Source organism: Oratosquilla oratoria, chromosome 41 (assembly GCF_046742065.1).
Source record: "Oratosquilla oratoria isolate Oo_2021 chromosome 41, ASM4674206v1, whole genome shotgun sequence".
NCBI classification, from domain to species: Eukaryota; Metazoa; Arthropoda; class Malacostraca; order Stomatopoda; family Squillidae; genus Oratosquilla; species Oratosquilla oratoria.
In genome coordinates, this window is record NC_134817.1 from 12,732,638 (window position 1) to 12,757,637 (window position 25,000).

The 25,000-nt window shown below is 41.5% G+C and overlaps 1 protein-coding gene across 3 annotated transcripts in view; it reads right to left on the reverse strand.

The window, feature by feature from the left end:
* Positions 1-8,133: 8,133 nt before the first annotated feature.
* LOC143020972 (uncharacterized) overlaps positions 8,134-25,000 on the reverse strand; it is a 46,023-nt gene continuing 29,156 nt past the window's right edge. For 2 of the 3 annotated variants that reach the window (XM_076178026.1, XM_076178028.1), the window contains exons 7-10: positions 24,300-24,413; positions 23,727-23,873; positions 22,839-23,059; positions 8,134-8,530 (exon numbers count right to left, since the gene is read on the reverse strand). In XM_076178026.1, the coding sequence (XP_076034141.1) occupies positions 8,401-8,530; positions 22,839-23,059; positions 23,727-23,873; positions 24,300-24,413 (612 nt within the window). In that variant the 3' untranslated portion in view covers positions 8,134-8,400. The remainder of the gene's footprint in view (positions 8,531-22,838; positions 23,060-23,726; positions 23,874-24,299; positions 24,414-25,000) is intronic. The other variant, XM_076178027.1, reaches the window with a different exon arrangement.

Genomic DNA, 25,000 nt, shown 5'->3' on the forward strand with positions numbered 1-25,000 from the left:
GGGAGAGACATAATAGTGGGGCAGCATAGCTAACCTATTGTGCATTTTTTTATACAAGCACCAAATTTGGCACAAATGTACATTGACATATGGCAAACATTTTCAGATATTGAGCCACTCGGAATTATCTCTTCATGTTCGCCATATTGGAATTCAAAATGGCCGCCATTTGAAATCTACATTTTCGATTATCTTTGGGTCTAATGCTGCTATTGACTCGATTCTGGTGTCTAAATGTATGTTTTGGGGGGCAAGGAATCCAATGGTAACAATCTGCATTGCTACCATATTGGATTTCAAAATGGCCGCCACTTGAAATCAACATGTGTGATTATCTCTAAGTCAAATGCTTTTATTGACTCGATTCTGGTGTCTAAATGTATGTTTTGGGGGACAAAGATTCTAATGATAAAAAATACAAGATTGAATTAGCACAAAAGGTCAATTAGGTATGGTCGTTCAGCCGTGTACAACAGGAACTGAGGCCGCAGATTAGTGATCTTTCCTATCCTTGGGAATTAGTTTAATTTCAGATTTCATCGCCTTTGCAGTCTTTGTGGTATCGTGGGTTAAGGCTCTGTAAAGGTAATTTTACGAGTGGCCGAAAGCAGTGCGTTTAAACCCTGCATGCGACTGTCATAAAGATTATTATATTATATTATATTTATATATATATATATATATATATATATATATATATATATGTGTGTGTGTGTGTGTGTGTGTGTGTGTGTGTGTGTGTGTGTGTGTGTGTGTGTGTGTGTGTGTGTGTGTGTGTGTGTGTGTGTGTGTGTGTGAACATATATTCGGTATACATCGGCAGCAATTTCTTACGTAAGTAGTATCAATAATGGCAGACATCCCATTACTGATAATATATTTCCGAAAACCTTCAATTCTTCTGAAAAGACGTTTCCCTCCCTCCCTCCCTCCCAACAAATAAAAAATTTCAACTAAATATAATCTTTTGTTTGAAGAGTATTTGTGCACATGTACGAAACGCATCATTATATAAACATGTATACACAAAATGGATTTTTCCACCTTATATGGGGGTCGCCGACTCAAAGTGTTCCTTCAACCTTCATCCATCCCACACTCATTGCTGCCATGACCGTTGCTCGGTCATTGGCAGTGCAGCAATGCACAACACCTCCACAAATAAATATTGATAAATCAACAAACTAGATCAGAAAATTAATAAATGTATAAACAAATAAATAATTAAAGAAGATTAAATAAATAGATGAGTAGATAAACATATTAATCAATAAATAAACTAATACATAGATGAATTAATAAATAATTAAATAGACAAATAAATACATGAATAAATAGATATATGAATAAATAGATAAACATATACACAAGTAAATAAATTCATAAATATATAAATATATAAGTCAACAGATAATTAAACATAAATAAATAAATATGTTAATACGTGTATGAATAATAAATAAATGAATAGACAAAAATAGATTAATAAATACACAAACAATGAAGTAACCTCATACGAATAAACAAACAGAAAACGGAGGAGCACAAACATGTCTCTGTGGGACTTGTGCAGTCGACTCATGCGTAAGAAATGAGCGTGTCCCCACTCTGGCCTCCAGAACTTCCGGTGGGACTGGTCAGTGTCCTCGATGCTTGCGAACCAGAACTGGATAAGGTGGGTTTGATAATCTTCACAATTATTCATGCATTTATTTATTTATTTATATGTTTAAACTTATTAGTTAATTAACATTTTGATCATTTTGTTTAGTTATCTATTTGTCGTCTTATTTATATATATATATATATATATATATATATATATATATATATATATATATATATATGTTTATTTGTATATAAATCTATTTGTTTAAACGTTTATTTATGAATCTATTCATTCCAGTTTATTTATTTGTCTAATAATTCATTTACTTCTCTATTTATTCAGTTATTAATTAACTAACGTATCTAGTGATCTACCTATTCTGTCTATTGATACACACACACACACACACACACACACACACATACACACACACACACACGCGGACGCACACGTATATATTCTCACCTGCTCACCAGACGCCTGGTAGGCTAGTGCCTGTCAGCCACTGAGTCCCGATGAACGATTTTCCGCCATTCTTGTCGGTTCGCAAAGGTCTCTTCTCTCTCAATTTCAGTCAGGCTACTTCCCCTTGCCGCCAGTGCTTCCCCAACTCCTTCAACCCATCTCTTCCTTGGTCTTCCCACAGGTCTTCTTCCTTGAGGTCTATATTCCAGATATTTTCTCGGTAACTGGTTCTCGTTCATTCTTTGCACATGTCCATACCATCTTAGCTTGCTTCTCTCCACCATCTCCAAAACTGATACAACTCCCAGCTCTCTTCTTATATCATCATTCTTCAACCTGTCTCTCCTAGTCACTCCTTTAATCATTCTCAGCACCCTCATCTCTGCAGCCTGTATCTTTGATCTTGTTCTGCTTGTCAATGTCCAGGCTTCTGATCCATATGTCAGTATAGGTCTTAATATGGTGTTGTATATTGTTGTTTTACATTTTCTGGGGATATATTTGTCTTTCAGTAGTGGATATAGCATGCTTATATTTGAATTGTATTTACATATTCTATTGTTTAGTTCTATGTCCTGTCTATTTTCTTTTTCAAAACAAACTCCAAGATACTTAAAGTTGGTTACCTGCTTTAATCTCTCACTCCCCACCTCCACGTCCACTTCCACATTTCTTCTACCAACATACATAACTTCAGTTTTGTTTACATTTATTTTCATTTCCCTTGTTCTCAGCGTATTTTCCCATCTGTTCATTGCATTCTGTAGTTGTTGTTCATTGTCAGTGATAACTGCTATATCATCTGCATAAGCAAATGTGATTTCATTGTCGTCATCGCATATTTCTTTCATACATCTGTCCATATATATAATAAAGAGCAGCGGCGATATAACACCACCCTGCCTCACACCTGTTCTCACTTCGAACCATTCGCTCTCCATATCTCTTCCTCTAACTTTACTCATTGTCTCATGTAATATGCTTTTTATTGCCCTTTTTAGTTTACCAGGTATTCCATACTCTTCATGTCCCAATGCTTCCCACAGTTTCTTCCTAGGTACCCTGTCAAAAGCTTTCTCCATATCAATGAATACAGCATATTTATCCTTATTCCATTCCCAGTCTTTTTCCATAAGTAGTTTCATAGCAAATATTAGATCTACTGTTCCTTTTCCAGGCCTAAAGCCATGTTGCCACTTCCCAATTTTTTCCTCTATCAGTCATAATCGAATGCACCCTGCGAGATGGGCAATATTCAATGTTGCTTTCATTGTGGCCCTCTCTCCTAAAAATAAATAAGCTATAGAGCGGCCCTCAGAGAGAGAGAGAGAGAGAGAGAGAGAGAGAGAGAGAGAGAGAGAGAGAGACAGAGAGAGTGTTACCAAATAGAGCCCACCGAAAGTTTGACTAAATTCATATTCTTTTATACCAATTTCACCATATATTTTCTATTTCGTTCACTAAGGTACAGATTTTAATTATATTAGAACAGAAAATAACATATTACTTGAATTTTTTTTATTATTAGATTGAGTGATCATTGGCTGTCTTTCATTTGCTAATTAATGGTCAGGAAAATGTGTGTTTGATCATTCTTATGTTAATAATCCCAGTTAACCAATATTAAGTAATTATCTATGTTTGTACATTATAATAATAAGGTACGGTAGCCTTTCATTTGCTCATTTATAGTAAGAAAAATACATTTGTTTCGGACAATACTTATTTTTGATCCCAATTTAAATAAAATCAGTATCAAACTAATTATCTATCTTTATCAGTATAATCTCACATAATATATCTTCGATCGTAGTAAATAACATGAAATAGTAAGGTTATGTGGCCCTCCATACCAAGAGTCGTGACTAGTGGCCCTTTGGGAAAGAAGGTTGTACACCCCAAGATCTATATACACCAGGTCTAACCGCTTGAGCCGTTCTGCGCAGCTTCTGACGTCATCTGGCTGCTTTCGTTTTCTCTTTGTGAAACACTGAAGAAAACTGTGAAACGCTAAGGAAGACTGGAACTATTATATTTTCCCTCCGTTATCTCTCTCTCTAGCTCATTGTTATTATCAGTGTGTGTGTGTGTGTGTGTGTGTGTGTGTGTGTGTGTGTGTGTGTGTGTGTGTGTGTGTGTGTATTTTATGGGAAGGGGATATATCGTCGTGTGTGCTTATATGTGTACATGTTCACATGTGTGTGTGATTCATCTTGGTCTTTTGGATCACGTATTGGACTCGTGATCGACAGTTATTTCCCTCCCGGAAGAGAGCTCAGAGCTCGTATGTCCGATCTATGAACTTTAACGCACACATATCTCCTACTCCCCGCCCACGAGAGTTGGAGTAACGACTCGAAGCGCAGCGAGACTGAAAAAAAAATAATCCTGACCTGGCTTTGAACCGGGTATCGCCAATAACTTGACATTGAATACCTGACTCTTATCCGATTACGCCACAGAGAATTTTGAATAATGAGTGTGTGTGTATTTATATAATTTTATTTTACGGGAAGGAGAGATATCGTCGTGTGTACTTATATGTGTACACGTTCACATATGTGTGTGTGTGTGTGTGTGTGTGTGTGTGTTTATATACTTGTATTTTACGGGGAGGTATCGTCGTGTGTGCTTATATGTGTACACGTTCACATGTGCGTGTATTTGCAGGGAAACGATGAAAATTAACATTTGGCTTAATTCCTCTTTGGTTTGAGCCACAACCCTTAATGGTACAATAAGCCATATTGTCAAGATCTATATATACCGGTATATATAGATCTTCATTGTCAGAATATAACTAATTGCGTGGAGCGGTGCGGGCGGAGGCTACGGCTTGCCCGTACAACGAACCAACATCAACTAATAGCAACGGGACGCGCGAACCCCACTTTGAGCAGCCAGGTGACGTCACGGTCCCGCTGCGCCAACTCTCTCAAAATTCGGTCGGAAGTGGTTAGACCTGGTATATATAGATCTTGGTACACCCCTGCTCTACTCCCACTGTTATCGATGCGACGACCAAACGAAATTCCAGCCAGGCTTGGGTCCAAGTACAAGTTCAAGTTCCTGGATATTTTTTTTAAGAATAAGTACGGTGATTTTGCTATGTACCTAAGTACAACTACATGACATTGTACTTAAATACAAGTAATTTATGTGATAAAAGAATTTCCTATCACAGATTAGTAAAGCAGAATAACACTCAATCATCAATGTACCTATTTACCAAACAATATGATAAAAAATTCCCTAGAATTGATATACAATATTTAACTTTTGATTGAATACAATGTACTTGTTTGTACTTGAATGTATTTGGTATTTATCAAGTAACATTGAATTTCTAAACACCAAGTACAACTACATATACTATGACCCAACCATGATTTCAGCAAAATTGCAAAGATTTCTTATATGCTGCTAATATTATATTACCACACCATTACAAATGTGATTTGTGTAAATTGTATAATCAAGGCTACCTTTTCATTACAGACACGCATAAGCGCGCGCACACATATACGGTCACGTACATAATACTGTATACCAAGATCTAAGAATATATTTAGACCTTGCTGTATACGTTAACACATTAACACACACACGCACATATACGTACACACATGCAAAGACCCAGATACACTTACACACTCGTATACAACGCGCATATATTCAAACACCCACATACACGTAAACACGTACATACGCGTTTAAGCAAACACAATCTCCCAAACACACATACACGCAACTGTGTGTGTATGTGCGTGTGTGTAAGGTCACAGCATAACCCACAGATCGGACCATATATGATATGTGAACTCTCATCCAGGCGGGTAATAGTGCCGATCACGAGACCAACATGTAATTAAAGACATGGTGAATAAAGAATAAAGATGGATGAATTGGCAGATATTGAAAGAGAGAGGATGAAAGAAAATATCTGCGTTGGTACATCTTAATATTTTTTCAGTATATGTAATATTATTTAGTCATGCAATGTGACAGGACCAGAAAAGAGGAGAGAGAGCGGTAATAACGGTCTTCTAGAATGCAACTCCATTCCTTCATGGAGCAACAACGCGAAAGAAAATCTCATATTGAAATATATAATTATTTACTCGGGTACGTTTATATTGACGTTATTAACTAATTTGAATATCTATTTTTTTTAATTTATTGGTACAACAATCAGGTTTATTTATTGTCGAATTTATCCATTAAATTAGATTTTATGAGAAGTGTAGGCTTGTTGCTGGGCACGACACAGGATGTACGGACCGCCATATTTGGTCATCGATGTTTTAGTAGATATAGACATCATACAAAGTATTTAATTTTTATTCGAAATCAGAGTTACATTAACACTATCAATTAGGTCGTGTATCCACAATGATATGTAATTATCATAGACAAACAATTCAGTTGATTTTCAGCACACTTACCCATCAAACACACTCCTTTGAAAACGAGCTGTAACAACAGTTGCGGGGGCAGAACTCGGATATGTAAGACAACCAAATTTGGTTCTCCCTTAAAGTGACACGAACCGTTGATTGTAAAACAATCAGTTCGGAGTAGTAGACCACTGCAAGACCTGTAGTGGCCTCCCCCGTCAATTAATTTATACACATTGCACATCCCTTACAATTGATTAAATCCTTGTACTTTATAAATATATGTATTAGTACTGCACTAGTGCATGTAGACACTGTTACAGCTTTCATACTGCTATGATACCCATGCACCCTTTACCCCTAAGAAGTTATAGCCTACTCCTACTTGCCTCCCCTACACTTATGCTTCATCACTGGGTGTAGGGTTGGGGGTGACAGTTGTACAAATGCATCCCAAACATATACCCCCAAATTAACACATTTGTTCAAATCTACTCACTTAAGCCCGTGGCTGACAAGGATATATCTGAATGTCGACCTCCGAGAAGGCGATTATTACACACAGTAAATTTAACCAGATGAGACCTTGATTTATCTATGGTCCAGCAAAAATCGAAAATACTGATAATGTTAAACACAATCATTATACTTAAAAGCGTATTTCCATTTAACTGAATATTCAATAAAGATGTTTGTTTTTTATTTGCAGCACCAGAAGAGATGGAGTTTTGGAAGACAGAAATGAAAATCACTTGAAAGAAAATGGAATACTTGTTGTAGGGCGACATGAGACAAGAGACTAGAAGAAACAGCGCGGAATGATGTCATGAACTAAGAAATCATATACGGTGTGCAATGTGGTTGGGGAGGAAATTGGAAAATTTAGGAAAACTTTATTATAGAAAAAAGGTGTGAAATTTATAAGGAAATGATAAAAAAAAAATGCCAAGACCTGAACTGCAAGCAGGAACAAAGAGTAATGTGGCTAAGAATGGAGGTGTATCCTCAATATCTTCTTGCCCCTATGCATGGTGTATTGACTGTTTTATGCAGCTGAAATTTTAGTGACTATAATAACACCCCCAAGGACCAAAGCCATGTGTCATCAACATCTGATTGGAGATTAATTTTTACTTAACGTACTGCAGGATAAAGGGTTATCACAAACACAATTTGAACAAATATAGCCTACTCGACCCTCTCTCTAATACACACACACACACACACCACACACACACACACACACACACACACACACACACATATATATATATATATATATATATTAAATATATATATATATACATATATATATATATATATATATATATATATATATCTCGAAGTTTTTCGGGTGGTCTTGCTAAGGGGATGGTGTCGGAGTGAAGCGACGCTCCCCCCCTCCTCCCCCACGTATGCTACCCATTCATGATAATTAATAAAATACTGATATTGATTTTCTCCCGCTGTTGGGCAAATCAAGTGTTATATTTCATCTCGCCAATAACTTTACACTTTTCATCTTTTCATGACATACATACATACATACACACATACATAACATATCAAATGCTTTTTTCCCCTTTACAAGGTTGACAGTCAAAGTCAAAAGGCACAGCCCCAACCCCATCCCCATCCATTCCACCCCTATTCACCACCACCTTCTCATCTTGGCTTCTCCTGGATGACAAAAATATTGATAAAAAAAAAAAGGACTGGGTGTACTACATAAAATACTACTTTGAACCCACTGACAGACAACCTGAGTCTTTGTCTTCCTTCATAATGAAGGAAAAGAAAGCGCCAAGACGAAGCCAACAATTACCGACTGAAAAAAAAGCCAAATAACTGGAATGGACGATCATCACTCCTCAATCAGGTAATGAATTCTTGTTTGTGTCCCGCTCTTTTTTGTTTCTTTTCTTCTTTTTAGAAATAGGAAGCCGTTTCGGTCCGAGTGCGGGGCAGCGTCTCCGAGTCTTGGCGGTAGAAACTCAACGGTCGTGGCTGGTACTGAGGTGGTTTCGGCCGAGGTTCTGGACCAGACGGGGCCGACATCCTTATCAGCGTTCGAGTAGAAATGAAAAAGAAAAATTAAATTAATGCTATTTTGAGCAATGTCATGTTTTCATAATTTTCTGAATGTACGCACGTGCGCACACACGCACACACACACACATATATATATATATTACAGACATGACAGAATTGAATAGACACCAAGAGAAATCGTTTAATTTATTAAACAAGCAATTGATACAATTAAAGTGCTTATAAATGGTCACAATATGGATAACTGGTACTTGGTTGACATCCCCTTTGGTTTTTTCAATACAAGGACCCTTCTAGGCATGCTAGTGATTAATTCACGAATATCATCTTGAGGGATTTCTTGCCATGATTCCCGTGGTAATCCTAAGAGTTCGGGCTGTGAAGATGGTTTCCTGTTCTTTTTGCGAGGTTGTCGGTCTAACATGCCCCAGAGGTGTTCAATAGGGTTCATATCCGGGGACTGACTTGGCCATGGAAGCTTCCTGATCCCATTTTGGATCAACCAATTTTGCGTTGCTTGAGCAGTGTCACAAGGAGCTCCATCTTCCATAAATAGGAAGATTTTTTTTATTCGTTCTACCACGGGAGAATATTGAAACGAGTCCTTCCTCTAATATAGAAACATATTTGCCTGAATTGATGTTTCCTTGACACTCCACAAGCTCTGATCGACCATCACTCCAAATTGCACCCTACACATTTATTGAAATGTCCCAATGTCTCGCTGTTGGCTGCAGTTTTTTGAGGCCAAACTCTTGACTAGTCTCCAGACCCACACTCTTCCACTGTTAGAAAATAATGAGAATCGTGACTCATCAGAGAAAATGACAGTGCTCCAAAGGGCCACAGGTCTCTCCACCATCTCAACAGCCCAATCTTCTCAAAACCTCATCTCTCATTAACAAGCTACATAAATAGTTAGTTCGTCCACATTTGGAATATGCTGTTTCTGTATGGTCACCGAATCTCATTAAAGATATTGATAGATTGGAAAAAGTAAAAAGGAGAGACACAAAACTGATTCCAAATATCAAAAATAAATCATATGAATATCGACTAAAACATATGAATCTGTTTTCCCTTAAAAAAAAAAAAAAAAACGTAGACTCAGAGGTGACTTGATACAGGTATTTAAGATTCTAAAAAAATAACATAATTCTTACACTGAATGAAATTCCGACAAGGAATAATGGTCTCAAACTTTCAGGAAATAAATTTAATTTGGAAGTGGGTAGAAACAACTTCGCCAACCGTGTAGTTAATAAATGGAATAAACTTCCTGCAGAGGCAGTGCAATGTAGTTCAGTTCGAAGCTTTAAGATTTGTTTAGATAAACACCTAAACAAGATGCTGTAGTGACTGCCATTTATTTCATATTATTTGATTATTTGTTTGTTATTATTTGCCTGTTTATTTATTCTTTGTTTTATTTCCATTTATTATTATTAATTTGTTAGTTTATTATTTACTATTTACCTGTTTGTTTATCATCTAACTATGCCTATGTATTATTATCTTATTTATTATTATTTATATTGTTATATATTTTTCTATTTCATCTATTTTTTTATCATTTATATATATATTTTCGTATCCGATCTAGTTATAGACCAAAAGGTCTCCTGTCGGCATGCTCCGCCATTGTAATCTTTTGTAATCCTTTGATATTGGCTGGACGAAGGAGTGGTTTCCTCCTTGCAGCTCTGCCATATTAACCCAGCTTGTGGAGATACCTGACAGCTGTTCTGGGACTGACATCAGCTTGTGCTGCTGTGTCAGAGGCCTTGCAACGTGGATGCTCTTAGACATTTCTTTTGACAAAACGCAAGGTTCTTTCTGAGGGTCCGGGACGATCTAAATGAGGTTTTGTGCCCTTCTTGCCCTCTCTGGTGAATTGTACGATCACTCTATTAACAATAGACAGGGGTATTGACAGATTTTCAGATATTTTACGTTGACTAAATCCAGCTTAATGTTGACCCACAATACAACCTCGCTGAAATTCAGACAGGCCTACTGCTCCTTTCGTTCGTGGCATGCTTGATTAATCTTGTATGTAATCTGAAACATAAATCTAGGTAAATACAATATATTAGGTAAATTTGAATAACATTAAGCATTAAATAAGAGCATAAATACATTTTTCTTGGTATCTATTCAATTCTGTCATGTTTGTGTATACACACACACACACACACACATATATATATATATATATATATATATATATATATATATATATATTTAATTGAGAGATATATGATTAATCACATTTGTTGAGCTAAAAACGCAGTTTTGGCGTTCAGCTAAATAGTAAATGTCCTGAAACAATCTAAATACATAATTTTTTTCTTTTTTCAAAGATTTATCTTGACTTTTGCGTGTAAAACAATGCACTGCTTATCTCTCACAGAAAGAGGGAGTTCCCTACCGGAAGTTCTGTGTCCGCCATCTTTGTCTATTCAAAACCAACGAAGCTGCAACCCATCAGCCTTTACTTTGAGGCATTCCCCACTTATCTCTGGACATTATAATATGTTTTCGGCATCACAGATGAAGTACGAAAAGTGTTGGGTGGTACCGTGTGATGTAACAATTTATGAAAATCGTGATATTTGAGCGAATAGTGAAAAATAATTACATTCCACAAGTAGGACCAGACCACTCAATTTCATGGTCTCTTCCTCCATTCATTGTTTGTCCATGTGCAGGGAGGTCTGCGCTTACATGATCCCGTGCCTATCTTTATGTGTTTCATCTCTTTCTAGCATTCTGTTCTCTACAGCTTATTGCTGCGTCCTCTTATTATTTTTTTGTCTCTTACTAACAGATCTTTGTCAACTTCGTCTATATATATTTTTTTTCCAATGTAGGCAATCGCTTTTTTCTTTCGTATCAGCTGTTTGCTTGACTAGAAATAATTCTTATTCTATTTATATTTATTTATCTATTTTATCTTGTTTGTTTTTGTCTGAGAGGTGGGTAAGATATTTGATGATTTTTATTTTCTAATGTCGTGAAATGCCATATATCATCATTATCCATTTAAGACTTCCATATGATTTTCATTCATGTTTTAAAATGTGTATTCAAATGTTGAATTTGAATTCACACTATAAATCTTGCCTGGATTTTTCTTAAGCAATTTGCAAATGTTATCTTTTTCTATTTCGTTTTTACTAAATCATTTACTCGTTGTTTCAAATTCACACTCTAAGCCACAACCTTGCTTAGATTTTCCTGTAGCAACTTGCAAATACCTATTACTTATTTCTAATTCACTTTTATATATTCATTTATTCATTAATCTTTATCATGATACTGACGTGTGTAAATAAGCTGGTGTAATTATTTGTTATTTGTGCCATTTATTTATCCATTTAGTTATTTATTCATTAATTTACTGATTACGGGTGGGACGCCACTAGTTACTTTCATTAGAAACATCAACTCCACTTAAACCCACTATTGGATAGATAATATCAGAAGTACAAGGAAACTGTATATTTCGACTACTATCTGTAGTCCTCTTCAGCTGAATGGTTACAAGAAAGAGTACAGGTATAAATGAGAGTACTCCTCACTACCTCATTTACACCTGTACTCTCTTGTAACCATTCTGCTGAAGAGGACTACAGATAGTAGTCGAATTATACAGTTTTCCTGTACTTCTGATATCATTTCCCCGATAGTGGGTTTAAAGTGTACATTACCAAGTCCATTACACGTTTTCCATCCCCCCCCGAGATTGGAGCGTAAATATTTGATCAGATTTTTCAACAAATCGTAAGCGGAACTTTTCGTCCGATTTGTAACTGTCCCACGCATCAAATACCCTGCTTTCTAGTTTAATCTAGGTGGTCCACCGGTACCGTTTGAGCTTCTTAGAGGAAACCAGTCGTGACTGCAATGGAATCAAACGTCCCTCAGTTTCCAGGAGATTCACTAGCAACCCCATGTTCGTTCTTCCTCAATGTCGTTGTTGGTTCTGATTGCCTCGTTGTACGCGTATACTGTCTAGGACTTAGGTCGAAATATGCTACTTGATATTCATGTCTCAGAAGGATTACAAAGGCGGAGCATGCCGACAGGAGACCTTTTGTTCCATATCAAGGTCGGATGCGAAAATAAATTATAATAATGATAAATAAATGAATAAATAACAAATATAATAAAATAAATAATAATAAATAAAATAAATGCATAGGTATAGTTAAATGATAAACAAACAGGTAAATAGTAAATAATAACAATTTCACATATAACTAATAATAAATGTAAGTGAATCCCCTTTCTTTTTCCCTTTCCAAACGTTCATTATCGGCTGAAAGAAACCTGCACAGCGAAGCTATAGCGATAATCCCATACCACACTCCTGGTCATATGGCCATTTCCCGAAGGTTGAGTGTGGTTTGAATTTTCCGCCAAAATCATCGGAAATTTAAAATTCCCGGCTCTGTGCAGGCATGCGCATTGTCGACCCCACCTCCCCCTCCCTATTCCCTCCCTTCTTACCCGGCTAGCTCGAGCCGGACGTCGCGTCACTTAGCATCGCGGAACCAGACGAGTCGGTCACTCCACAACCCACCTTCCTTTCATGCCGGTAAGTCTGGTTCCTGCTCGTGCTCGTGTGTTCTCGTAGGGAGCCCTACCTGTTCTCCTGCAGTTTTTCCCCTTCGGTGTTGTGTCCAGACACCTTTGGGACACCCCTTCTATGATTATCATTATTCTATTTTCAGACCAAACGCTTGTGTGTGGAATCCGGCTGCACAGCCAGGATCTCGTCAGACGGCCACCACGACCTCTGCTCCCGCCATGCCCCTTGTTTCTCACAAGCTGGCTTTAACCCCCTAGCCTGCGTTGTGTGCAAAGCGCGGGTTGAGGAGATTCGTGCTGCTCCTCCCAAAACCCGTTCCAAGCTAGCCGCCCTCGAACTTCTTCGGGAGGCATGGCGCAGAGCTCGGAAATTGAAATCCGCTGACGACCCCCCCCCCTGGTGTGGGCGGATCCGGCGTTAGGCGTGGAATTGGGCCTCGTTCGCCCTCGCCATCCGTCTCCCTATGTCTCCGAGACTTCCGTTGGTGGACAACCTGGGCCTCTCGGAGTACAAGGGGACGAGTCTGATGTTACGGAGTATGGTGTCCCCGAGCGTCCTCAGGCCTCTCGGCAGCCCCATACATCCGACCATCAAGGGTCCTTAAAACCCTTACGGCTTGCTTTGTCAAGCACCCCCACGAACTCGTCTTCCTCCCTAGTTCACTCACGTGAACCCGGCAGGAAATCTCGCTCGAAAAAGAGGTCTGCCTCACCGAGGTCCAGGACGCTCAGCTTGTCCCCACCCTCCACAGCCTCTCCCCCCAACTCACCCTCCCTTCCTCGCTCTCCTTTTCCTCGCCGTAAATCCCACAAGGGCAGGGAGCCGGGGGACGAAACGAGGGGAGAGGGAACTCTGGCTGCCCAAGTGGCTGCCCTCCTTCCGTCCCTGATAGGCCCCGTCCTTGAATCGGCCCTATCACATTATCCGGCCTTTCAGACCGCGCAAATCATAACGCACCCCTCTCCAGAGCAACCTCCTATTGAACCTACGGCTCTAGCCCCCCCTCCCACTCTCCCTCCTGGTCCTTCCCTCCGCCCCTCCGTGCCGGCGACAGGTATAGGACTAGAAGGCCCCTCTCAGGAGGAACCCCCCAATCAGACGTCCGTCGGGTTGGACGGGGTGGAGGACCACTACAGTTCTTCTTTACCTTATCCTCCTACCATGACGGACTCTTGAGTTCACCCCTTCTCATGGTGTGACCTTCCCCGGTCCTGGGAGTACTCGTTTGGAGAAGATCACAAGCTAGTGGCCTGGTCTCCCGACTACTCGCTACTGGAGGGCTGGAGGAGGAGAGATGACGTTATCCTAAAGTGGGCCAACGACGCGGAGGGGGCTAAGGTTCTATATAAGATTCGACCCCTCTCCGCCCCGGCCTCCACGCCCTCCAGGATTTCCACCTCTAACACTCTGGACGCATTAGGTGCTCTCCTGGAGAACCCTCGTTTAAACCCTGATGGGCATATGTTTGTCGACAGGTCGGGGGACTCACCGGCGGTAGCACTCTCCCCAAACGCCTGGTTCCCGCAGGAGAAAGGGGAGAAAGCCTTAGACATCCCTGCTCTCGAGCGGGCCCAAGACCAACCCAAGACGGTTCCTCCTCGACGGCATATCCCTTCATCATTCCCCGTCGTCCTGCCACCACCCTTCGCGCCGGAGGGCCTGCGCGATTGCTTGTGGCACTCGGGCAGGGACCCCGCCCTCCCCCAGCAACTTAGTGAACCGGAGGCTAAGTTGCTGACGACGGAGGCCTCGACCAGACAAGACCTTGCCTCTACCATCTCGACCGTCACGGCAATGGCGATGATGAGGAACTGGCTGACGACGCTCGCCACGAGCTTTGAGGACTTCCCGCGGGAAGAATTGAGGTGAGTGGGATATTTCAATCTATAGAGGGTCCAGACCTGTCCTGGCGAGAGACGCTCGGGTAGCGTCTTCACCCAGGACGGAGCCTCTTGACTAGCGCCCGAGGACGAGGTCGTTCGGAAACGACCTCGGCTTCGCATATGTTATACGTTCTACAATTGAGCGATGTGACTTTATTACACCCTCCGGGGATCGGGATCCTTCTCGCCCTACTAATTTGATTCGCGTGTTTTCTGTATGCAGAGACACCCTGGCGGCACTCTCTACCGTGGCAGAGGGTACAGCCAACATGGCGTCATCAGCCCTACCCCCAGCAGCGAGGGCCTTCACCGCGGCTCGTCTGGCAGCTCGTCAGTCTGCAGCGCGGTCGGCCCCGGAGATAGCTCGCCGGGGCGTGGTGAGAGCAGCTCCCCTTTCCCGTGGTCTGTTCGACCAGGAAGCGACAGACCGCGTCTTCGCTACGGTCCCGACCGTCATCCAGATCCAACAACCCTCCCAACCGGAGATTCCAGGACTTCCTTCGGAGACACGCGATAGTGACCATCTCCGCTAGCACAGTTCTGGACTTCCTGTCTTGGCTAGCTGACACCACCAACAGGGCACCGGAAGGCCGACCCGGGCCATGCCCCCCACGCCCACAACATCAGAGGCCTCGCGGCATCGCTGGCGTTTCTCCGCACCCACTCTGTGGAACGGGTGCAGGACCTGGGGGGCTGGGCATCAGCAACTTCCTTCAGGACACGGTATCTCTACCACTCGATCACCCCTGTCCCATGTGTCGCCATGGGAACGGCTCCACCCCTCTTCGCAAAAGAAGGGGGGGCAAAGGGCGACCGAGGGGTAGGGGAAGGCCCAGGAACCGCTGAGCAAGATACAATATTCTACATAGAATTTATGCACTATGTGAATTGTACAATATTATTTTTATAAAAAATAAATAAATAAATGAATATATATATATATTGATATTGATATCGATATAAGTAAAAAAAAAAAAAAAAAAACAGGTCGAAATGGACATGACTTCTCCTATTCAACTTAAGCTAATCTATAGTCATGATGGTCAAGAACTTTACCATGTTGAAATTAATTTCAACGCTCACTGTGACTCAGGTCGAAATGACCATGACTTTTCCTATTCAACTTAAGCTAATCTGTAGTCATGATGGTCAAGAATTTTACCATGTTAAACTAATTCAACGCCCACTGTGACTCAGGTCGACATGAACATGACTTTTTCTATTCAACTTAATTTAATCTACAGTCATGATGGTCGAGAATTTTACCATGTTAAAATTAATTTCGACGCTCACTGTGACTTAGGTCGAAATGACCATGACTTTTCCTATTCAACTTAAGCTAATCTGTAGTCATGATGGTCAAGAATTTTACCATGTTAAACTAATTCAACGCCCACTGTGACTCAGGTCGACATGAACATGACTTTTTCTATTCAACTTAATTTAATCTACAGTCATGATGGTCGAGAATTTTACCATGTTAAAATTAATTTCGACGCTCACTGTGACTTAGGTCGAAATGACCATGACTTTTCCTATTCAACTTAAGCTAATCTGTAGTCATGATGGTCAAGAATTTTACCATGTTAAACTAATTCAACGCCCACTGTGACTCAGGTCAACATGAACATGACTTTTCCTATTCAACTTAATTTAATCTACAGTCATGATGGTCGAGAATTTTACCATGTTAAAATTAATTTCGACGCTCACTGTGACTTAGGTCGAAATGACCATGACTTTTCCTATTCAACTTAAGCTAATCTGTAGTCATGATGGTCAAGAATTTTACCATGTTAAACTAATTCAACGCCCACTGTGACTCAGGTCGACATGAACATGACTTTTTCTATTCAACTTAATTTAATCTACAGTCATGATGGTCGAGAATTTTACCATGTTAAAATTAATTTCGACGCTCACTGTGACTTAGGTCGAAATGACCATGACTTTTCCTATTCAACTTAAGCTAATCTGTAGTCATGATGGTCAAGAATTTTACCATGTTAAACTAATTCAACGCCCACTGTGACTCAGGTCGACATGAACATGACTTTTCCTATTCAACTTAATTTAATCTACAGTCATGATGGTCGAGAATTTTACCATGTTAAAATTAATTTCGACGCTCACTGTGACTTAGGTCGAAATGAACATGACTTTTCCTATTCAACTTAATTTAATCTACAGTCATGATGGTCCAGAATTTTACCATGTCAAAATTTATTTCAACGCTCACTGTGACTCAGTGATGTCACGGTATGATGACGTCATTGTGATAAATTGACGTCACCATGTAGTCCTATGACGTCAATTTGTGTCCCTGTGACGTCACGAGACGATCCTATGGCGCCATGATCAATCCGGTGACGTCACAGTACAATCACATGATGTCACTAGGTATTAAACATATAGAAGTCCGCTTGTGGGTGACGAGACGTCACAAATTGCCATAGCACACTATTGGATGAAGACGCTCGCCACGGGCTTCGAGAACTTCCCGCGGGAAGACTTGGGGTGAGTTGGATACATACCGAGGGTCCAGGCCCGTCTTCGTGGGAGACGCTCAGGGAACGTCTTCACCCAGGACGAAGCCTCTTGACTAACGCCCACGGACGAGGTCGCTCGGAAACGAACTTGGCCTCGCATACTCCCTTTCGGTTTCTCGCTTACCCCGAGGATCTTCACGAAACTAGTGAGAGTGGTAGGCGTACGTTGGACGGAAGCAAGCGTCTCCACACATGTTCCTAGACGGCTAGTGGATGCATTTGCCCACCGGGGAGGGTGCATCGGCCGACATCTCAATGGCTCTGAGTGTGTTGGCGGACGTGGAGTTCGGGGTGGACTGGGACGGGTCTGCCCTTGCTCCCACACAGACTTTATTGGCTCGGGATTGAGTGGGACACAGTCAGCGTCCTTCGGGTGCTCCCCTGCGCCAAAAGAGCGTGCTTCTCTCACACGTCCTCCCTCCTTCGGTGGCGGGGGGGGGGGGCCTCAACTTCGCGACCCCGGCCCTTCCACTGAGCCGCTTGGGGCGCCGACGGCTGGTACGGGAGGTCGACAGGAGCATACTGCTTCTCCCGCGTGACCTGCCCGGGCCGATACCCTCAGCACTCCACAGGTTGTTGCGTCCCTGGCTTCGGTCGGGGGCCCTACGCCGGTCGCTGGAGTTTCTCCGCACCCACTCTGTGGAGCGGGTGCGGGACCTAGGGACTGGACATCGACGACTCCCTTGGGGACACGGTGTCTCTACCACTCAGTCGCCCCTGTCCCATGTGTCGCCATGGAAACGGCTCCACCCCTCTCATCTCAAAAAAGTGGAGGGGGCAAAGGGCGACCGAGGAGTGGGGAGGGGCCAGGAACCGTTGAACAGGATACAAATTTCGTATAATTTACGCATTGTGTGAACAGTGCAATGTTGTGCATGTCACATTCTTCGGCGTGGGTACTTGACGTTTCTGTCTCCCCTCTACTGAGTGATAAAATGAATAAGTCTCCCATAGGAAAGACACACGTAATAACGGTTTGATTCAGGCTTCAACCTCTCCTCCCACCTGTCCTCGTCTCATGCATAGCTTCGCTGTGCAGGTTTCTTTCAGCCGATAATATTTCTTTGTCGCGGCTCGTGCCGCTTAAATTCTTCTTATCGGCTTAAGAAACCTGCACAGATTTAGGGTCCCTCCCTCCTCCCACAGGCGAAGCCTTCATTTCTCATTGAAGTGACGCGACGTCCGGCTCGAGCTAGCCGGGTAAGAAGGGAGGGAATAGGGAGGGGGAGGTGGGGTCGACAATGCGCATGCCTGCACAGAGCCGGGAATTTTAAATTTCCGATGATTTTGGCGGAAAATTCAAACCACACTCAACCTTCGGGAAATGGCCATATGACCAGGAGTGTGGTATGGGATTATCGCTATAGCTTCGCTGTGCAGGTTTCTTAAGCCGATAAGAAGAATTTAAGCGGCACGAGCCGCGACAAAGAAATATTCTAGGCCCGAAAACAGGAAGGGCCATTGTCAAAAAATGGCCCATTTGAGATAAGCCTACCAGGGAACTGGAATTACACGTTTCTATCAGTGCTATACCGGGCAAAGTTTGTGACGCGATAGGGAAGCCGCTCTGTTGTGAGCCAGTCTATGATTAGGCAGATAGAAACGTTTCATTCCAGTTTTCTAGTAGGCTTAGCTCAAAAGGGCCTTTTTTTTTTTACATTGGCCCTTCTTGTTCTCGGGCGTCGATTAATGAAGTTACTGTAGGTCTAATTATAGTCAATTAGCTTCGTATTGCAATACTGCCATAACACCTCTGGTTATCAATTTTATTCAATTTGGCCTCAGAGTTCCAATCTAGCTCGCCACTTCTCGGTCAGTTGACAAAGGTGTCCAGCCCAAAGAAGAATTTAACGATAATTTCAACAACAAAAAAAGAAACTTTTAGTAAATTAATCCTTAATGTAATTAATAGGGGATGTGGGTTTATTACAAGAAGAGAAAGATGAATCAAAGATAATAAGTGGGCTTTTGCCCTTCGCCTGCTGAAATATTGAAGACCATTTATATACCATATTCAGCAGTTGACAAACAGTCATGCCCCCGATGTTGGTACAACGTGCAGGAAACAATGATTTCCTGGCTGAATCGTCGGTTCCTCCAACTGACAAACCCATCATATCACATCATCATCAGCAAGCCTAAAAAATGTCACTCTCTGACACCTTAGAGCAGGGGTACTCAAACTGGGGTTCGCGAACCCCCAGGGGTTCACAAGAAGATTTCTAGGGGTACTTAGATGGCTGACGAAAAACGTATTTTAAATAGTGGTAGTTGTGGATCATGAAATTCCGTGCTAGCAGTGTGTGTTCCTTCAATATCACTGTTCTACGCTGGTTTCTAAATTAACAGTGTTGATTAACAATAGTTGAATCTGGTGTGTGTGTGCGTGTGTGAGTTAGTCAATAAATTACCATTCTCTTCATTGTCAGATTATTAGGGGTTCGGGAAGATGATCTTATAACTCAGGGGGTACTTGACGAGAAAAAGTTTGAGAACCCCTGCCTTAGAGGAATTGTTATATCACATCATTACTATACTCGTTGCATTGAGAAATGGCCGTTAAGGCGGAGCACTGGGAGTTCCCCTGTGTTGCCACATATAATTATTTTATAATTTTATTTTATTTCATAATTTCATTTTATTTTCTATAATGTTGCCACATATAATTATATTATAATTTTTTGTCACACACCACCACTGAGGTATAAATCAAAGGAATGTTTTCTATACGAAGGTTTCGTTTCCTCGAGTCAAAGACATGGCATATGAGCAAGAGAGAGTGACGTTGCCGCTACATCTATTCTCTGGCCCCGCCCCCCTCACACTGCATTCAGTGTGAGCCGTGCGGGCCGTGTTCTCTGTGGAGATGTGGCATCACCGGGAAATCTCCTAACCCCGCCTTAGCGGTCACTTCTCGTTGCGCTGACTATAGTGCATTGCAGTAATTATTGTCACTGACTGACGAAGTCCTCACATTATCATCATCAATAATTAGAGTCACCCTGACACTGACTGAATCATCAGTTTCCTCCGGTTGGCGAACAATACCACGCCATGGCCTCGTCTCCGGCAATTTCGGCCTTTTTGATATAATACGGCCCGTGTGGAATCGTACATTACCAGAACACGAATGGATTCGTGATATGGTTTAACGTCACAACCCCACCCCCCAACCGGAAGGCTAGGACGGTGCCCCTTACAGAGGACTTTGTAGCGTGGAATTTAATGAACCATACCCTTGGTTCAACTTCGCCGGTGGCAGGGTTCAAGCCGCCATTCCCTCGAATTTCGCAGCAAGTAACGACGCCCTAACCCGCTCAGCCAGCGGACTCATACAAATACTAAATAAATAATAATAATGATAATCATTAATGATAATAATGATAATAATAATAATAATAATAATAATTATGATAAATAATACTAATAAAGCATAGACTAATTGGCTGTGTAGTTAAATACATGTCTCCAGTCAAAGAATGGTTCTTCTTCTAATATCTCCTGAACCATTCAACCACCACACAGCTAACGTACATTAAAATTGAGTCTAATTATCAGGGGCCGAATTCACCAGAACCAGTCACTTCCTTCCCATGCGACACTTTATCCTGATTTTTTTTCAAGAAATATTTCGTCTATTCCAGGACCCTTTTTGGGTCTTCTTCTATCACGTTCATCTTTCGTGGCCACCTTGTCAAAAGCTTCCTCTAGGTCCAGGAACACAGTCCACTCCACCCTCTCTTAAATCGGCCAACCACTCACGACGGACAGGTCTTGTTTTTCCTCCCGCCGAATTATTTGTCTTTGTTTATTATTATTTTTTGTTTTTATTCTATTTATATTATTATTTATTATTTTTCATTATTTGTCTAGACCCGTTTCATAGTATTTTGTCCTACCTTTTACAATTCTTGCACAATTTAGTCACCATGCAGTGTGTGTGTGTATGATTCACAATTGTCTTGGATCACGTGTTGGACTCGTGATCGACAGCTATTTCCTTCCCGGAAGAGAGCTCAGAGCTCATGTATGGCCGATCTATGGGTAATGTTGTGGCCTTACATGCATACACACACCCAATTCCCCGCCCACGAGAGTTGGTATGTGTGTGTGTGTGTGTGCGTTGGACTCGTGATCGACAGCTATTTCCTTCCCGGAAGAGAGCTCAGAGCTCATGTATGGCCGATCTATGGGTAATGTTGTGGCCTTACATGCATACACACACCCAATTCCCCGCCCACGAGAGTTGGAGTAACGACCCGCAGCGCAATGATACTGAAATTATTTCAGCCCTGGGCGGGATTCGTACCTGGACCGCTGTAGCGGCAGCCGGGAACTTTAACTACTGCGCCACTGACTAGTGTGTGTGTGTGTGTGTGTGTGTGTGTGTGTGTGTGTGTGTGTGTGTGTGTGTGTGTGTGTGTGTGTGTGTGTGTGTGTCCTTGTGAGTTGTTACGTAAACCACGTCTCCTTAATGACCTGGGATATAATTTCCGCAACCCACGCACAAACGCCAAGTTATCTTTTCATATTTTCTTCACTTTCCCATTTCCAATTTCTGTGTGTGTTATTGACAACATTCAAGTTCGTTACTGACAACATCTCTTCAGTCATTTTTGTTGTTAATGAAGTGGTTAGGTATTGGATTTGGGGGTGTCCTAGTTCCACTGCATACACCCACGTAGAAACGGGACCTCGCGAGCATTGTTCTTTACTTGTATGTACAATACAAGATAAATACACGCGTGCGTATGCACACACATAACACCCACACATGTATATACATACATGAAAATCAAAGGTAGTAAATGACAATTATATTTAACAATTGTCGACAGTAAGTTAAATATGGTTTAGAACATTAGAAAACAACTCTATTGTTACATATCCTATGTGTAGACCCATAAACTAATGTTTTATTTAAATTTGTTGACTCGAAACTTCATGGCGTAGTTGCTAAGCTGTTGGTAGATTCTGACTGAATTAGATTCAAGGCCGCTGATTGGTTAATTTTGAGCAGAGGAACACAGCGAGCAGTTCGGAAAGATCCGAGTGGGCGGCTTCCCGCGCGAAAGGAACCTCGGCCCAAACATGGAAGAATATCATGATTCATCGAGGTCCCAGGGACAAAAATTTAAACCAGTCAGCGTTAGCTAAATATAAAAAAAATATAGAGCACGACATTATGCTGAGAAGCGTGTTCATCGGGGTTACAGAGATCATTGCAGCACAATGAACAACAGAAAGCTAACATAAACAAATATGGCGGACGGACGACTTGTTTACCTTTGACGAGGGACGTTGTAGTTCTGCCTCTCATTGCCCGTGGACCAGGCAGGGACCTCAGGGCGCGGGTACTTGGGCGGGGGACCCGTACGGGAAGGCATGGGAGGCGCTGGGGGTATGGAAGACGCGGTAGATCGCGTCGTGCCCTCGCCACGCGCATGCACCTTGGGCGGGCTTCGGGAGACGCCCTGGTTCACAGCCTGCGCCGGCTGGGCCCGTTTCTGCATGCAATTGGAAACAACATTGTCAATGAAGGTATAGACTAACAAGATAATCTGCATTTTTCTCAATACAAAAAGTCCGAACATTGAACAAATTGTTTAGTGTTCTTGGTACAGATATACTAGGGCGCGTCTTGTACTACAACCCACGCGTGTACATAGTTTGATTGTGGACAGGACTCAGCACACACACACACACACACAGGAGGGAAATAGCTATCGATGACGAGTCCAACACGTGATCCAAAGACCAAGTGAATACACACACACACACACACGCAGCGTAAGCGACTTAAGCTGAATTTGATTATTAGAAGCAGAGACGAACAAAGCTTATGTTAAGCATATTAGAATTACATAAATACAATTAGGTAAAATCACACAAGGCGTCATTAAATTCTGTTGTCCTCATGACAGGAGTAAGCCCGTTCACGTAAGCGAGGTTTTGCCAACAGTTGCCATTTTTGCACATTTTCAAGCAAATAAGCAATACTAGAAATATTTATGTTCTCATTCTATATATATATATGCGCTATAATATGTTCTAATTATCAACACTACCTATACTTTCAGCCAACGCTCTTTGGGACTGTTGAAGAAAAATCATCAACATTAAGAAAAATCATCAACATAACGGTTTTGAGGCCATGAGAACGCCTGTACTAACCAAGTCAAGACCGGAAAAGGGCTGTGCTCTGGGAATGATGGCGAATGTGTCCAAATTATTCGATAAATATCGGTACTCGTCATCGGATTCACTAAAATCGCTGTCAGTGACGGGCTCATAGTAAGACTGACCGGCACCGAGGTTTTCCTGCAGGTTTAACAAAGATTGTGATTAGCCAACGTATGAAGCTGAGTGGCTTCACATAACACATCACTCCTCTTTCAGATCTGCATCTACTCGTGTGAGACCCGGTAAATATAGGCTACTCGTATACTTCTGTCGTCGACATACTATAGACGCAACTGTACCCTGATCAATATTTAAATTTTCAGGCAAAGTCAACACAACTAGACGACAATATTTACAAGAATTTATTGAACAGGAATCATAGGATTTTTTTTTTTTTTTTTTACTCAGCTTATCAGTTACAATGGAATAACATCTACTATCCACCTGAATTCATGACAAGGGAAGGATACAAACAAAATGGATGGCATCACAATCGCGTCATTGACTTCTTGTGGCATCCTCTTGGGGACGCATCTGGTAGAGACAACAACTCCCTGTACTTACGTTCTTTACGCCTCCGTCGAGGGGGTTTATGGGAAGAAGATTCGAGTCGTCGTTACCACCATATTTGCGGAAGCGCCAACGGTGTTCTTTGAATTTGTTGAGCAAACAACGCACCTGCGAGTACAGATAGCATTAGCTAAAAATATGATGTCGGTGAGGAAGATTGACTTGTGCATTCTAAGTATTATATTGTTTTATTTATTTGTTTGCTAATTCATAGATCTATTCATACTTATATATTTATCTTTATTTATGTGTTTTTTATTCTTTCGTGGGGAAAACCCAGCTGTCGCCTTCTTAACCTGGTGTTATACTGTTTGGCGCCGCCGTTGCGGCTTATTGATGACTATACTATAGCAAAGCCTCCCTCATGAGTCATTAGACTCGAAAGGTGGTGGTAGCATTTAAACCAGGGGGATATGGTGGTCGTTATATCAAGTTTAGGCTATCACCAGGTGATTTTATTAAGCTAAGCGGCTTAGACAACAAAAGGCTCCATGTCCCTCATGAATGTATTGACAAAATTCTATTAATTTGATTAATAATGGCAGTATCAGTTTGATACCAGATATCCTTGAGAGGCATGTAGAAAAATTTTGGTTGATACTCAAAACATGAAAGAAGTCTTAGAAGCAGTGGAAATATCAACATATTGTGACAACGCGGGAACATTTGATATATGACAGTGGTCATCATATAAC